The sequence below is a fragment of the Carlito syrichta genome, unplaced genomic scaffold, assembly GCF_000164805.1.
Source record: "Carlito syrichta isolate Samal-C Ts95f unplaced genomic scaffold, Tarsius_syrichta-2.0.1 Scaffold302386, whole genome shotgun sequence".
NCBI lineage: Eukaryota > Metazoa > Chordata > Mammalia > Primates > Tarsiidae > Carlito > Carlito syrichta.
The window spans coordinates 207,734-224,294 of NW_007246482.1; the positions used below are offsets into that span (position 1 = coordinate 207,734).

Genomic DNA, 16,561 nt, shown 5'->3' on the forward strand with positions numbered 1-16,561 from the left:
GAACAGAAGGATCCAGCACCCAGAAAATGTGACATTGTGTCTCTGTTTTGATTTTTTTATGTGCACGTCATGTCTTCCCGCATGAGGTCCCTGAGGGTGGGGACTGTCCCTCATCTGTTCATTCAGCAGGAATTCCTCAGTGCCTCGTGGTGGGGAAGAGACGAAGCACTGCCTCCCCGCACTCACAGACGTGCAGGAAGACCAGAGCCTCCAGGACCAGCTGCCCTGGCGACCGCGCACGCGACATGCAGCCAGTCGAACTGAGATGGGCTGTCAGCGTCAAAAACACATCACTTGTCAAAGACGTCATATGAAAATGAGAATGTAAAACATCTCACTGATAAGCTTTATATTGATTTCGAGTTGAAATAATGTTTTGGATACATTGGATTACATAAAACACATTACTAAACTAATTTCACCTGATCCTTGTTACTCTTTTTAATGTGGATACTAGAAAATTTTAAATTGTTATCGGTGGGCCTGTGTTTGTGACTCATGTTGTGATTCTGACAGATAGCACTGGTCTTGTACGAGCTGAGTGGAAACACATTGATTTACTAATTCAGCATCTATTGGTCTATTGAAGAGATACTTGCTCCCTGCCCTTGAGGGCTTCACGTAGCAAGGGACAGGGGTAGATAATGTTAACGTGGAAGTAAAACAGATGTTCAAGCTGGTCCATAATCCAAGACTCTTCCAGTGAGTGGAATTCTTCCCTGAGAAGAAATCAGGAAAAGCTTCACGGAAGAGGTGACTTTATAGCATCACAGGATGAGTAGGAGTTTGCACAACGATAAGGAAGTAGAAAGGTGCACCATTGCTCAGTGAGCCACACATACAAAAGCAGAGGTAGACAGGTTGTTCAGGGGATACAGGAGGCTCCTGTGGCCCAAACACCGATTGCTGGTGAAAGGGGCTGGCGATGGAGCCAGAGTGTGTAGAACTTTAAATGCCAGCCAGGTTTAAGCCTGGAGGCTGAAGCTCAGGAAAGGCTCTTCGGCAGGAGGTGGGGGTCCAGGTGTGAGTGAGTACACCCACCCACCTCCCTCTGAAGCTCAGAAAGGACCCGACCAAGCCCTGTTTGAATGTGAAAAATAAACTTTACTTCAGTGCTTGCTCCTTGTGGCTCAGAAGCGCATCTACTGCCTGCTCAGAACCCAAAAGCTTTTCTAAAACCTTACAAAAACAGCGCCGTATTTATATAGAAAACATACGTGTCGGCTCATCTCATGACTCTTCCCTGTGCAAAGCAGAAAGTTCTAAATGCAGCAGCGTGATGTTCCCCAAGTCCCTCTCTGGGATTTGGAGGACCTGGAGGCTGAGACCGCACCCGAAGAGAGAATTCCCCTACCTTCCAGCCCATAAAAAGAACAGGAGAGAACACCAGAGATGACGACTCACTGCCCCCAAGCCAACTCAGGGCAGGGACTGCTTGGGGGCCCCAGCCCTGCAGAGAAGGGGTGGCTTAGGCACCGGCCATGGCGGTTAGTGACCAGCATGGCAGCCGGGGCTCTTGTGGCATGTGGGCGTGTGGTGGGCAGCCTCATGGGTAGGGCAGGGGTATCCAGCACTCTTCTCCCCCAGAACTGGGTTCTGGAGGGAGGTACCTGGCAGGCGCAAGTGGGGACCAAGACAGGGCAGGGGCAGGACGGTGGTCACAGTCATGGCTTTCTGCATTCCGGGCCTGTGTCCCAAGGCTCTGTGGAGCAGTGAGCGGACCCTGTGGTTATTCACAAAGCTGGGCCAAATAGAAGCATGGCTTTGCTGACATCCTCAGGTCAGGCTGGGGTCATACATGGAGCACCGGACACAGAATCAGAGGCTTGGGTGCTGTTCCCGGGCCTTGGCATTCCCCAGCGTTGCAAATAACCACCAGGCTGTGGTTGGTGTGAAAGGGGCCGCCTACCCTCTCCAGGCCTCAGTCTCCCGCCTCAGCTTCCCGTGGAGATTATGGGGTTGGTGGCCCTGTGAGCCTCAGCAACTACATGAGGCGCCTGTCACACGGTTGGTGCCTCCCAGTGGTAAGATGTGGGTGGGGGCTGTTGAGCCAGGGCTGCTGGGATGTGGAGGAGAGTGCCGGCCCGTGCCCATCCCCACCTGGTCTGGCTCCCCCCAGGACCCCCTGGGGCTGGTGCCCTCGGGGAGGAGGCTCAGGACCGTCTGGGAAGCTGGATTCCTTGACCCGGCGTGGGCACGCTGTAGAAGTGTGCTGTGGTGTAGGCCAAACAATATGGCAGGTGGTTGGCGGCTTTCTGAACGGAATCTGGGCCGGAGAGGGCGGGATGGGCTCCTCCTCTCCCACCCCAGCCCCAGTCAGCCAGGGTCAGGGCTCCCACTGTGGGCACAGAGCACTCCTCACAGCTGAGGCGGTGGGTGCAGAACTAGGCTCTGGGGCCAACGTGGGCCCCACAGGCCGCCCACCCCTGCCCTGGGGTCCGGGGCCCAAGAAGGGGCACATTTTTCTCACTAACTGGGGACAAATATTGGGGCAAGCTGGGGGCTTGGGCAGGCTGTGGTGGGGCGGGTGCAGGTCCTCTAGGGGGGGCCGATGATGACATTCCGGTAGCCCTTCACGGCCTTCAGCTTGTCGCTCTCGAAGTCCACCACCAGCTTGTGACGGCCCACGTGGAGCGGCAGCAGGTCCACCCTCACCTTGGCCTCCTCCCCGGCCTCCACGGGGTCAGGGCTGCGGCGAGGGGGCAGAGGGTGAGGCGGGGCCCGGGCCTGGACCAGCTGCCCTCCTTGAGTGCCGAGGGTGTGTGTCCATGCGTGCCTGCGTGTGGGGAACAGGCCGTGCGCTTGGCCCAAGAGGGGCACGCTCCGTGGCCACATGTGATTCCTGTGTGACTCATGCTCGTCATGCATGTGCATTATACGGCAGTAAGTCAAAAATAAGCGTGTGCTCGTGTGTATGCACGCACGCAGGCGTGTGTCTAGGAGGGTACCCCCCACATGCATGTGCCTCCGGGAGGAGCCGAGTGTCTGGAGGGGGTGGGTGAAGGTGCCACTGCTCAGGTCGGCAAACGTGTGTGCCTGGGCTGGGGTGGGAACTCAGCTGAGGGTGTCTGGGAGGGGACGCAGGGCTGGATGAGGGGAGACCCACAGGAGTGGGTTCGGGGAGGTTGGCACCCGAGGGTGGCCCTGCCTCTGACTCCTCCCTCCTCCTTCCCCCGGCCCGGGAGGCAATACGTACATCTCCACGGCCTGCTGCTCCTCCGTCAGGCCTGCCCCCTCCACCGTGAAGGTGCAGCCCAACAGGGGCACGGTGAGCGGGTTTCGCAGGGACACCTCAGCCACCAGCCGGCGGTTCTGCTTGGGCTCGCCCAGGACCTGGAGGAGGGCACGGGAGGGGTCAGGGACCGCAGGGGCCAGGGGGGCCATTTCTGCATCTGCTGCAGTTGGGCCCAAGGTCTGCTGGACAAAGCTGCGCCCAGCTCTGTCACTCCCGGCCTCTGTGCCTTGGTTTCTTCAATGGAAAACATAGACAGTGCTACCTGCCTGGATCTTCTCTGGGGAGCCGCAGCGAGGGCCCCCAGGACCCAGGGGCCTCCTGTTCTGGGTCTGGAGAGGACAGGTGACAGGCTGGGGAGCCTGGCTGATCCTGGCCTCTGTGGGCACGGGCTCAGGGTCTTGAGGATAAGCCAAGCGAGCACGGCAAACTCCTCACGGAGGGCACACAGCACTGCCCCTCCCCTGCCGACTCCCACCCTGTGTGACGGCCGCATCGGGGCCCTTGGCTGTGGCACTCCCATGCAAATCACGCTGATAATGGTGGTGATGACGGTGACGAGTACAGTTGGCTTTCATGGAGCCCTCATCCTGTGCTGAGTGTGGCTCTGTGTGTTTCCTGTGGATATGCCTTTCATCCTGACAGCACTCCCAGGTGCTAGTATTGACTCCCTATTGCAGAATCAACAGAGGCACAGAAGGGTGAGGTGACATGCCCAGGGTCACAGGGCACAGACCCAGGCTGGGACACCCCAGTCTGTGCCTTGTACCAGGTGGCGCTGAGTGCCCGGGGGTCCAGCCTTAGTAGTCTAACACTTCCATGATTCTAAGACGCCAGATTCACTCCCAGACTACCACATTCTTCCAGCTTCATGCTTGTCTTGGATGTGGCACCAAAGGTCCTGAGGGGTCGGGACAGGTGTGTGGTGGGGGGCTGCCTGGGACCCTGCTCCACCCCCACCCAGCCTGCCCCTTACCCGGATCTTGATTTCTGGGTTCTCCAGGTAGAGGTCCCTCTCCGCCAGCAGGTAGCTGTTGGCCGCCGGCTCCACGAGGAGGCCCCGCACCTTGATGAGGTTGGACTCCGTGAGGCAGTCGCAGTACTTCTCGTAGAGGATGCGTAGAGGAATGCTGTTCTCTGCAGAGGGCGAGGGGAGGGCGCTCGTGAGGCCAGACTGCGGCTCCCCTCCCCAGCGGCTCCACAGGCACAGAGAAGGGAAGGAACGTGCTTGAGGGCACACAGCCAGGGCCCCGGGGAGGAGCCAGAGAGCCGGCAAAACAGCCTGCGGGGGAGGTGCGGGAGCCCTCTCTGGCTGGGTTGTCTCCTCCTCCGTCTCTTCTAACTGTGGCCTTGGGCAAGCCACTCCCCCTCCGGGGCCTCCGTGTTTGCCTCTGGGCGGTGGGTGGGTGGGCCGAACAGGTATGTGGAAGATCCTGGCATGCTCGGCATCACGTCCCCGGAGGCTCACACAGTCTCCTGCTTCACTCCCACCAGTCCTCAAGGGCTTACTTGGATTACGGCCCAACTGACAGATGAGAAAACTGAATAGCATCACCTCATGAGGCTGGTACGTGCCAACCAGGCATCTGAACTGTCCATCCAGACCCGAGTCCATCAGCAGGAGTCCGGCCCACATTCCCCGAAGAGTGCCTCTCACGGAGGTAGTCTCGTTCCCTCCCGGAGGTCAGTAGGACTATACCCATTGCACAGATGGAGAAGCAGCTCTGCCAGCCAGTGCTCGTTCGGAGACCTGGCCTCTGGCCCTGCTTGGTCACTGGGTTGCGTCGGCCTGAGAAGATGCCTTCTCTCTGGGCCCCCTCGGTCCCCAGGACATCTGGCACTATGCTGGGTAAAGCTAAGGCCGGAGGTCATCGCAGAGTATAAGCCACAGGGTGGCGAGGGGACAAGAAAAACGCCAGCAGCCGGCAGGGCCAAAGCGTCCCACTACAGGTCATGAAGTATGGTTTTCAGCCCCATGTTTCTGACAAGAACACTGAGGCCCAAGCGTACCAGGGATTTGTTTGCAGGAGGCAGGGGAAGCAGCAGTAACAAGAGAACAGGACTGAGACCCCCGGGGCTGGTGGGGCCCTGTAGTCCCCTCCCTCATGAGACCCTTGGGCAAGTCCCTGGTGCTCCTTGGGCCTCCCCTGTCTGACAGAAGATGCTCCCTGGGCCCCCTGGCGCCGGCCACCCCCCCTCGCCAGCATCCGACCCTCAGGCTGGAGTCAGGGTCACCACAACAGAGCAGCTTGATCCCTTCCCACCCGTTCCCTCTGTCCCCTCACAAGACCAGCACTTCTAAACTCCAGCCATCACCGGCTTTTCACATATCTGAGAAGAGCTTCATTACATGCTCATTATTTTTCTTTTAGTCTACTTACATTATGTCTTTAAACTTTTTTTTTTTTTTGCTTAGGGAAACTCTTATTACTTACAGCAAATTGCTTTCATTTACCACAAACAGAAGGAAATCAGCACAATTCCATACAGAGTCACGCTTTTTCCATTCTAGACACAGTGATCTGCGGAGTTCCCTGTGTGAAACCTGGATTTACTGTTAACAGGAAGCCTAGCAAGGGTAAAGGTGCAGAGGTCACCAGCACCACAGAGACTCTCCTATGGGATCACTGAGGGCGGGCTGGGACCCGCGGAGACACTCGCTCTCCCCCTGGGATTCAAGGTCAAGCCCTGACCGTGCCCTCTGGTGTCCACGTCCCCCTCCTTGGAAAATGCCAGCCTTATCCTTTCGTTTATAGGCGGATCTGCCCCTGCCTCTGATCAGATGATGTGATCTGGGGAAGAAAACCACATTTCTGTGCCAAAAAGGACAAAAGGGAGTGAAAATTACTAGGTCGGGACCTGGTGGTGCAGAGTGGAAACTCTGACCGGCTCCAGGGGAGAGAAGGAAAACACTGTCCTCCAGGAACCCGGAGGATGTGACCCCAACTGTTGACTCTTCCAGGAGGTGGAGGCCAGGGCAGGGCCAGACCTTTGAAAGCCGCTGTTCACAGGCCAGTGGCCACGGCCTCGGCCTTGGGCCAGATGCTGGCCAGGAGGAGGAAATGTGTGCGGCCAGTCAGTCTCAGTCATTCCTTAGACAATTTGCCCTTTTCTAGTAGGTGCCCTGGGCATGGTCACCGAGGCCACATTGGGTCCATTCCGGTGACCCCCAGGAGGGGTGAGGCAGGAAGGGGAAGAGAGAAAAGCAGCAGAACAAGGAGGCAGAGGTGGGGAGCAGCTGGATTCTGTTTAGCTGTCCTGGGCCTGGCTTCCTGTCTGCTAGCACATGGAAATCCCCAGATCTTATCAGCCAGGAATCACAAGACTAAGCCTCAGCATGGGGGTTAGGGTGGGACAGAACCCTTCTCAGGTGGAGCTGGGTGCCCCACCTTCTAGCCAAAGGGTGATGCACCACCCTCTGACCTCCCCTCTGCTGGGAGAGTCCCCAGGATGACGGGAGTCACTGCAGGACAAGGCAGCCAGTGCAGATGTATCTGGGAGACCGAGGCTGGCTGCAGAGGCCTGGGAGGAAGTGATCTGGGCATGTGTGGCCAGTCAGGATTCACCTCACGCCACACATTCCAGGAGGGATGCTTTCTCCCCAGAGCGGTTCTGAGCAGAGGAGGAGCTGGAGGGTGTGCATTCAAACGGAGCCCGCAGCCAAGAAGGATCCTACAGCAGTCGGCAGGTTGTGGGAACTCGAACTTGGGTGTCACACAACCCCACACACCCATAGGGCTGGACCTCCACCCCCGTCCCGGCCTGACTGAGAGGCCAGGGGGGCTTGGTCCTCTGCACACCACCAGGGCTGACCCACAGCAGGTGGTTAGATGAGGTCCACAGCCTCTCAGCCTCCCACACTTCCTTGCATTTTTCAGCAAGGAGTGAGCATTCCACCTCGTCCCGGCACCACTGTGCACTGCCAGATGTTGCCTGAGCACATGCCTCCTCCTCCGGTCCTTACGGCTGCCCGGCTGCCAGGTAGGCGTGTCATCACCCACTTAGTGGACGAGTGTCATCAGAGGCCAGAGAGCACATGCAGAAGGTGCAGAGGCAAGATCCAGAGCCAGGTCAGCCTGGCCTCAGAAAACACCTTTCAGCAGCATAGAGCTGGGTCCTGCCTGAGGGCTGCCTGTGGGCTCTGCCCCAAGGGCCAGGCCCTGCTGAGGGCTGCCTGCGCCCTGACATGGGCCTGCCCTGGGGCTGTGGCTCCAGGAGTGCCCGTAGCGCCCGAGGTGGAAAACCAGCAGGCAACCGTCAAGGCTACAGACACCCGACCTGAGACACGGAGCTGCCTTCTCAGGAACGAGAAGGCTGTGCCCATACGCCAGCCATGGTGCTGAGGGTCCAGGCCAGAGGGGCAGTAGGAGCTGGGGGAGGGAGAGCAGCAGAGCCTTGAAGACACGCCTCGCCTGCGTCCCACCCTGGGCTCTCCACCATCTCTGAGCAGGGTGGCGCTGGCTCCCAGGACCGAGTGCCTACTGAGTGCCCGCCGCTTACCCTGGATACTTCTGCACTGTTGGATCACGACCCCCATGTGCCTGAAGGGGACACTGAGATGCTGGGGTTGGGGTGGCCATTTGCCCAGGTGGCACAGAGAGATGCTGCCCCGGGATGATGTCCTACTGGATCCTGCTGCCCCTTAGAGGACGACCAGCATCTCGCCCCACAGCCCCCACCCCGTCCCTCCCCTGGTCCCTCCCCCAGCCCCTCCCGTGGCCCCCAATCCCTCTGCCCTCCTCCTGTTTGCAGGGCTCCACAATGGGAGAAACGGAATGGGTTGCCTTGTAGGCCGGGTGGTGAGAGCCCAGAGCTCTGCCTGGCTCCGGGCTGCCTCTAGTGCACAACCCTCTCAGCCTCGGCCTTATTTTGGGAAGATAACGGGCACAGTGACCAAGCCAAGCCAGAAGGCACTGAGGGGACAAGACTGAGCAGGACAAAGGCTCAGGGCCGGGGGCGGGTCCTCTAAAGACACTATTTCACAGGGAGGGATCTGCCTGACCAGCCGGCCAGGCCAGGGCTGGGGACACCGGAGAGCACTCCTCCGTGGGGCGGGGGCTCTCTGGCTGTGTGGCTCCATCTGGTACGGCATCTCTGGCCACGTGCGCTGCCTGACTTAAGGCAAAGCTTCAGTTCTGCCATCGCACGAGCCACATGCCAAGCGCTCAGCAGCCGCAGGGAGCTGGACCCACCAGTGGGTCCGTGCAGACGTAGCCCATCCTCCCAGAAAGTTCTGTGGGCCTCGATCCCCTTCTCCCCGAGGCCAGGAGTGTCCAGGACACAAGAGAGGCTCTCAGAGGGGCCGCAGGGAGAGGCTTCAAGGGGTGAGCAGGGCTGGAGGCAGAGGATGAGCTCCCAGAGCACAGCAGGTGGCCTGGGAAAGCAGTTGGGGTCACATGCAGATCAGACTATCCCTACAGCTGCTGGGAGGATGGGGAGAATCCCAGCCCTGGCGCTTCCAACTGTGTGACCTTGGGACAGTGACTTGGCGTCTCTGTGCCTCTGTCTCCTCATATGGAAAATGGGAGCAACGAGAAGATCCACCTCCCGCCGCTGCGGTGAGCAAGCCACGGGTGGCTATGGAGGACGTGCCCGCGACGGGGCCTGATGCCGCATGCGTGCTTGTCTGTGAGGCAAAGGCACACGCTGAGCGCTCAGGACATGACCCGGCGGTTGTCGGCGGTGGTCACCGCGGCTCGGGAGCAGGGGCCTTACCGGAGAAGGGCTCCAGGGCCAGGTCCGGCAGCTGCTGGGTGCCGCACTCCGGCCCCAGGACGCCGTTGTAGCTGACGGTGCGGGCGCAGAGCAGGAGCCGGCACACACGGGCCTCTTCCGTGTTGTTGGTGATGTGCGCGAAGACATCAAAGTCGCTGCCCATGTTCATGCTCTGGCCCACGCGGATCCGCATGGCCACTCCCGTCTCCTCCTTCTCGGTCAGCTTGTTCAGGTGGTTGGCCCTCGTGAAGGCCTCCCTCTCCTCGGAGGACCCTGTGGGAATCAGGACGAGAGCCCGAGTCACAGCGGGAATAGGGTCCTGTGGAAGGGGTCGGGCTTCCCAGAACAGCCCTGAAGGAACGTCTTCTCTATGCTTCTGCGCCAGGAGGAGAAAATGGTTTTTTATGTGTCTTCCACAAGTCGACTCCTACACATCCCTCGAGACCCAGCCCCATGACTCTTCCTCCAGCAAGCCTTCTCTGACTACTCCTCACCCACATTGTTTTCTGTGTGTGCGCTTACCTTCTTGAGATGCTCAAGGGCTAAGACAGTTTTACCTGTCCTTATGACGTGCACAGTGTATATAACGGCACATATTAGGCATGAATATAATGCAAACTTTCTCATCTTCAAGCATTTGCCTGGATTTACCTCTGCTTGAAACCCTCTCCCTCCCTTCTCTGCCTGCTCCCTTCTTTATACCCGACTTACCACTCTCCTATGTTCCTTTTATTTCCCCCAGGATTGATGGATGCCTACCTTTTCTTCTTTCAAACTCTTAGCTCTAGGTCGTCAAAGGCTGGAAGAACTTCTTCCATTTTATTGCTTCCTGCTGGGGCATGGCCGTCTCATACCCGATCTCAGTGAATCTTGGAGGTTAACAGGGTCAGAGGGGGCAGGACTATGCTCTCCTAGTCTTTCTGTGGGCTGTGAGGTTGGTACACAGTAGATGCTTAGGAAACACCTATTGTGTTGAATTGGCTGCTGGGTGTGTTCAGATCCAATTAAAAAATCTAAAACAAGTCCTCCCCCCTACTGAGTTAACATTCACAGCAGAAAGATGCCTTATCCTGTGTCTGACTGGATTCTCACATTGTCTTTCCGTTTCTCCCGGCCCGCTTCTCTTTAATGTAACCCTTCCTATCCACCTTCATGCTGACTGCCCCAGCTGTGTGTCAATATTGCAAAACCAACACTGTGGAGTTGAAGGGAAACACTCCCCGGTGGCCTCCCTAGACTTCCGAGTCCCCTGGAACAAACACATTGCGATACAAAAGCGTGGGCTTGCCCACCTACAGCTGTGGGCCATGCTGCTGATAGATGCTGTCAGACAGCACAATAACATCGCGTGGCCCACTGTTCCCAGACCCATGCCTCTCCTGTGCGAGAGCCCTCCCTTCAAGCCAGCCACAAACGTGAGCCTTAGAAACGAAGCCAAGTCCCTTCGTGGACTCTGGGCTTCTCTTCCTAAATGAATAACCGCTTCCACATGTCCCTCGTTTGCACTTGTTGTCAAGGAGCAGCTTAAAACGGAGAGGAACCCACAGGTCACTGCTGCGTGCGGCCCCCCGCTGAAGCGCACACACGCGTGGCCCGGCGGGCTGGCACACAGGGCCCTTCCCCTGTAAGGTGCACCGAGGCGCGGGCGTGCCTACCCTCCGGGTACTTGTAGGTATGAGTGATATCCTCCCGCTCGTCACGGCCCACGCTCTTTGTGCTGATCTTCAGCCCCACGATCAGCGAGCGGTTGATGGACTTGGTCACGGACCCGTCGTCCTGACGGATCCAGTCCACCACGTCGGCATTGACCTCGGCAAAGACAAAGGGGGCGTCGTACTTGGTGCTCAGGTCGCCCTCCTTGATGGCACGCACCGGAACCGGGCCGCAGCAGTACGTCCCTGGTGGGGTTGGAAGAGGGAGAGACAGGCCTGAGCTCCAAGGCCTGGTATGAGGGGCCTGGTATGAGGGAGGGGTCCTCCGGGACCCTCCACAGCTCAGTCACACGCAGCAGGACACCTCAAGACCGAGCAGCCTGCGACTCGGGGCTCCATTTCTAGAAGGGCACCGAGGGGTGAGGGCTCGGAATAGGAATGCAGGAGGCTGACTTCTGGGGTTCAAGTCCCAGCTGGGCCTCTCATGAGCCACGTGCCTCTGGGCCTGGCACGAACTCCTCGGGACAGCAGTTTCGTGTGTGATCAAACCTGGGCCTACCGGGTGAGGACCCATGAGCTGCAGATGGCAAGCTCTGGATGTAAATGCCAAGCAAGACAGAAACGTGTCCCCAGGCATCCCGAGGATGACACGGGCCCAGGCAGCATGCGGTGGGGGTCAGTCATGGGCCCGTGCTCTCCGAACAGATGAGGGTGCTGGACATGCAGCACAAGTGTGTCAGAACTGCCCAATGTCCACAGATGCCAAGGCTGGGCAGGTACATTCTAGCACATCCGTGTGATGGAACCCGGTGACATTCAATTCAAATTCAAATCACAGAAAACCACTGGACAGAGAAATGCTAATGAGATCAAGATGTGGAGGATCAGAATGGAAGGCTACACGCAGCGGGGGTCTGTGGACCCCGGGGTGCTACAGCAGAACCCGGAGCCCTTGGGTTTGAATGGGAACATGGGACGTCTTTATTTCCATGGTACTTGGAAAGCACCTCCTCTGGCTGTGAAAGCAGGCAACTGTGGCCATAGGAACATGCATGGCTTGTCCCTTGTGAGAACCACAGATGTGTCTGTTTCACCTTACAGTTGTCACAGATAGCGGGATTGTCATTTATGTCCATCTCTACCCCTGCAGATGGTGGAACATTTACTAACCCTGCCACTAGATCTTCTATAAAGAAGCATAGATTAGGTCGGGCACGGTGGCTCAAGCCTGTAATCCCAGCACTTTGGGAGGCTGAGATGAGAGGATTGCCTGAGCCCAGGGATTCGAGACCAGCCTGGGCAATTTGGTGAGACCTCATCTCTGCAATTAAAAAAATTAGCCAGACATGGTACCGTGTGCCTGTAGTTCCAGCTACTTGGAAGGCCGAGGTGGAAGGATCACTTGAACCCAGCAGGTAGAGGCTGCGGTGGTCGTAAGCATGCCGCTGCACTCCAGCCTGGGCGACAGAGTGAGGCTCTGACTCAAAACAAACAAACAAAACAAAAATAAGAAGCATAGATTATTATATCACACAGTTACTTTTTAAAACTTGTGATAGCCATATTTTCACGTAATTGGTTCTTTATACCCCTATGCTTTATATTCTATGAATTTAAAAATATTCCAAGAAAGGGTTCCACATGGCACTAAATTTTGCTTTGGTGTGCGTGCTCTCTCTCACACATGTATTACACATATATGAGGGAGAACCTCAAAAAAAAAAAAACACAGCCAGAATTATCTTTTCGGAAGGCAGCCCCTTGTAGTGCACTCTGAATTTGTCCCTCTGGATCAAACAGTCAACCAAAGTTTTTCTCCAGAAGCTTTGAGAAGTTTGCATCACGATTTGTGGAAGAAAAGTCCCGAGTGGTGGCAAACAGGTGGTTGGCTCTTCTACCAGGACAACGCACCTCCCCACACCTCGCTGAGTGTCCAGCGGTTTTTGACCAAGACAACGTGACCCCTGTGACTCCCCTCCTTCTTCACCCAAGCTTGCCCCAAGTGACTTTTGTGTGTGTGCTTCCCGGATGAAAAACGTCTCCAAAGGGAAATGTTTTGCTGATGTGGAACAAAAAACAGCAGAAGCACTAAAAGGCATCTGGCTCGACAAGTTCGAAAACTGTTTTGGGCCGTAGAAAAGTGTCTCGACAGGTGTATTGCATCAAACGGAGAGTACTTTGAGGGTGACTGAAATTTAAGCATGGAAGAATAAACACACAGTTTTTTTATAAATAAATTCTGGGGTTTTTGGATCCTCCCGCCTTTATATTCCACAATATGAAGTCCCTGGAAGGCTGTGTTGTATGTTCATGGTGCTTATTTCGGCAGGGGAGGATAAAGAGGCTACTTGGTTTCTTTCTTTGTGCTCCTCCATAGCTTCCATTTTCCACAAGACACGCGAATTGCTTTTCAAATGATAAAAGCAGAGCATGATGAAAGTGTAAGCGAGGTTCCCCCACCCCTGTGTGGGCCCCTCAGTGGTCCCAGAAGAGCCACTCATTCCCTGAGCCTGTTTCCCCTACCTGGTGACAGCCATGTCTACTCACCCTCACTCTTTTCCTGGGGCGTGGGGTCCAGAGCCTGCCAGCCCTCATACCCAGACTGCAGGTCTGGCCTGGTCATCCACGACTCCACCCAGCAGTGGAAGTTCCTGGTAGAGAAACCGAGCAGAACAGGACGACATTTGTGGCCACCTCCTGTGGGCAGACCCCTTTGTGGCCCAGAGGCACAGCCGCCCTGTCTCAGCACATCCTGCCCTGCCCTGCTCTGCTTCTCGGTGGGTGCCTCGGCAGGCGCTCACTCCTTCCCTCGGAGCCCTTCTCCGCTCCTCTCCTCCCCACTCCTCAGAGATTCCTCCCCCCCCCCAGCACCCTGAGTCCGGCTGAAGCACCCTCTTCATTTCCTGCCTCTGTCCCTTCTTTTCCAGACCTCACCACCACCCCCCTGTAGCACGCCCAGCCCCCTGCCTGCCCCCAGCCTCCTGGTCCTCGGCTGTCACCATGGCCTCTCCCACGCTGAAGCCTTGGGAACCAAGCTCAGGCCCCTAATCGGGCAGTCCCGATGACCTTGGCCGCGCGATCCTCCCTGACACCCGGTCTACACGACCGACCCTCCCCCAGGCCGCGCATGCTGTCCCTCTCCAAGCCTGCCCAGCTCTGCTCAGCTCTCAGGCCCAACTCCCAGGCGACCGACCCCTCCGGGAAGCCCTCCTACTGACCCCGGCCCTGCCTCACCAGATCATCTCGCTCTTGTCACCCTGGATCTCCCCGAACTCGTTGCGGAAGTACTCGATGAGAAGGTTGCTGTTCTGGTCATGGGCCGAGTTGTAGTTGGTCACCACGCGCGTGGGGACACCCAGGCACCGCAGCACTGTTGGGGGTGAGGGTGTGAAAGGAGGGGTTGTGGTGGGCAGAGGCCCTAGAGAAGTGGGCCCCGCTTGGGCCTCCAAATGCTCATCCGTATCCCAGGGAGCACTGTGCCTATTGTCCAGGTGGTGAGCGGGTGAGCCAGCTCCTCTTGCCTGGACGATGGCACCCATCTCATGGGTCACCCATATCCACACTGCCCCCCCCATCACAGCAGCTAGGTGGCTCCAAAATGCAAATCTGACACCAGCACTCCTCTGATGAACCTTCTGTGGCTCCCCATGACCCTTGACGTTATGCACATATGCCCCCGCCAGCCTCAGGGCACTGGCAGATGCTGTTCCCCCGCCTGGAAGGCTACCCTGCCGGGTCCAGGTTGCCCCATCGCTTACATTCAGAGCACGACTGGGGACTCATCACCATTTCCAATGCGTGGATGGGTGAAAGTCTTTAATTGGTAGTCGAGGACAGTGAGGGAGCTAACACTTTGTCCCCAGAGCCCAGCACTGGCTTGGCATCGACCACTGTGTCCGACGGGATGGAGGAGGAGGTGACGGGGAGAGGAAAGTGGGAGGAGGGACGACCCAAGCGTCCCAGGACGTGATTCGAGTGAGAAGCACGCCCAGAGCCCAAGAGGGCACCGAGGCCCGGGACCCAGCCGCCTCCAGTCGTGTGACCTGGGGTGGGCCTCCCTTCCTCCTCTCTGGGCCTTGCTCCATCGCTGTGTGCATTCACAGCACAGCTGGGCATTCGGCATCTTTCCCAACGCACAGGAACGTAACCGTACGTGGCCCTATAAACAGGGCCCCGGCACGGGTCCTCAGACTTGCTGGCAGGGCTTGCTTTTGTGCCAGAGCGCTGTCTGCTGGGAAAGGGGCTGACGCAGCAGCGGGTTAAAGAGAGACGGCCTTAACAGGCATCCACAGAGCTCAGCTCGAGGCGGAGGGGGTGGGGGCAGGAGAGCCCAGCGCAGGGCCGCCCGAGCCGTTATGCCGGGTGCTCCTGGCACAGGAAGATCTGGGAAGCTGTACTCCCCTGTTTTAAAAATGTGCTTTTTATGTATACTGTAAAAGTAATTAATTCTCAGGATAAAAATCAAAAAGGTGAAGAGAAACAAAAGTCCTAGTAATAACATAACTTGTGGGACTTCTGTTTCACTTTTAGTTTTGGTTGAAGTGGAGTCTCTGGGAGGGAGAAGGGCCGGCACGTGACCTTTGCCCATGCCCGCCGTGGGCCAGGGCCAGAGCCAGGGCTTCCTGTATGGCCCTGGATTCTGGCCTGGAGACGCGTGGGCTGGGAGGAGGGAGGAGCCGCTGTGAGCCTCCACCTCCTGACCCACTCCTGCCCTCAGTGAAGGCTGGTGTCCCACCCTGGGTCTTGTTCCTCCAGATGCGCAGCCTCTGAGTGTGGACTGGAGGCTCGGGGAGGCGTGTGCCTGCTGCCCAAGGAGCCAGGAGCCACTCCTGCCCCGGGGATGTGCCCGGGAGGCCTAGTTCTTACAGGAGGCAAGCCTGACCCAGGGCCCGACTGTGTGGCTCCCCAGCTGTGTGACCTTGGGCAAGCCACTTCCCCTCTCTGAGCCTCCATTTCCTCCCCAGCAAGAGAAGCTAATCATAGCCACTTGCGGGATGTCATGATGAGTCAGAGAAAAGCCAAAGGTGTGGGCAGCATCTTGTCTTCCCAGTGCCCAGAGGGAGCACTAAGGAGGTACTGGAAATAGGCAAGTGTGTTCTGGCGCTTGCCTCAGCAGCCGTCTGGCTGACTCATGGACACCGAGAAATACCCAGGGATCCGGCTGAGAACCCTGAATCCCAGCTTCCCTGGGAAAACCCCAAATCTAAGCCAGCATGAGCCAGAGACTACCTCCCTGGTATTAAGAGCTCCCTCTGAACTAGGTCAGTCACCCCATGTCCATTTTATAAGTGAGGCACCTGAGGCTTGGAGACATCAATTCTCGGGATTCGAACCCAGGCAGGCCAGCTCCAGAGTCCACGGATCCATCCACCACATGGCTCCCGGCAAGAACTCCACAGCCACAGTGTTCAGACAGAACACAATGTATTCACGTTTCCCCCAGCTCTACCCCACACGGCCTGGGAAGAGCTGCAGGGACCAGGACGCAGCCCTGACCTCTGGAGAGGCCGGTCGAGGGCAGGACCTGTGGTTACACCTTCAGGTGGCCACAGCCCAGGGTGACAATGGCTTCTACAGGTGGGCCTGGGGGCCCAGGCCACAGGTTGTGGGATTTCTCCAGGAAAACCCGGGACTTCTTTGAAAAGATGCGTCTTAGGCCCCTCGGGGAAGTGTCCAGGATAGGGAAGTTTCTACCAGAAAAGGGAATTCAGGGTCACAAGGAAACAGGAGTCATAGAGAGGCAGCTCAAGGGTTTGAAAGGGGCAGGGGGAGCAGGGACACCCTCCCTGGAAACCGAGGCCTAGCTGCTCTGACCCAGCCGCCAGCGTGGAGGATGCCCTGGGGGGCTCCAGGGACCCTCCTTGGGCCTTAGCCCTGGTTTTTTTTTTGTTGTTTTTTTTTTGAGTTGGAGTCTCACTCTGTCGCCCAGACTGTAGTGCAGTGGCCGCTCCCGGCCACCGCA

The 16,561-nt window shown here is 57.6% G+C and overlaps 1 protein-coding gene across 3 annotated transcripts in view; it reads right to left on the minus strand.

The window, feature by feature from the left end:
• Positions 1-2,401: 2,401 nt before the first annotated feature.
• TGM2 (transglutaminase 2) overlaps positions 2,402-16,561 on the minus strand; it is a 29,969-nt gene continuing 15,809 nt past the window's right edge. For 2 of the 3 annotated variants that reach the window (XM_008056520.2, XM_021711586.1), the window contains exons 6-12: positions 13,834-13,969; positions 13,147-13,250; positions 10,603-10,845; positions 8,948-9,220; positions 4,209-4,369; positions 3,197-3,333; positions 2,408-2,689 (exon numbers count right to left, since the gene is read on the minus strand). In XM_008056520.2, coding sequence (XP_008054711.1) covers positions 2,539-2,689; positions 3,197-3,333; positions 4,209-4,369; positions 8,948-9,220; positions 10,603-10,845; positions 13,147-13,250; positions 13,834-13,969 — 1,205 coding nt within the window. In that variant the 3' untranslated portion in view covers positions 2,408-2,538. Of the gene's footprint in view, positions 2,690-3,196; positions 3,334-4,208; positions 4,370-8,947; positions 9,221-10,602; positions 10,846-13,146; positions 13,251-13,833; positions 13,970-16,561 lie in introns of all 3 variants that reach the window. The other variant, XM_008056519.2, reaches the window with a different exon arrangement.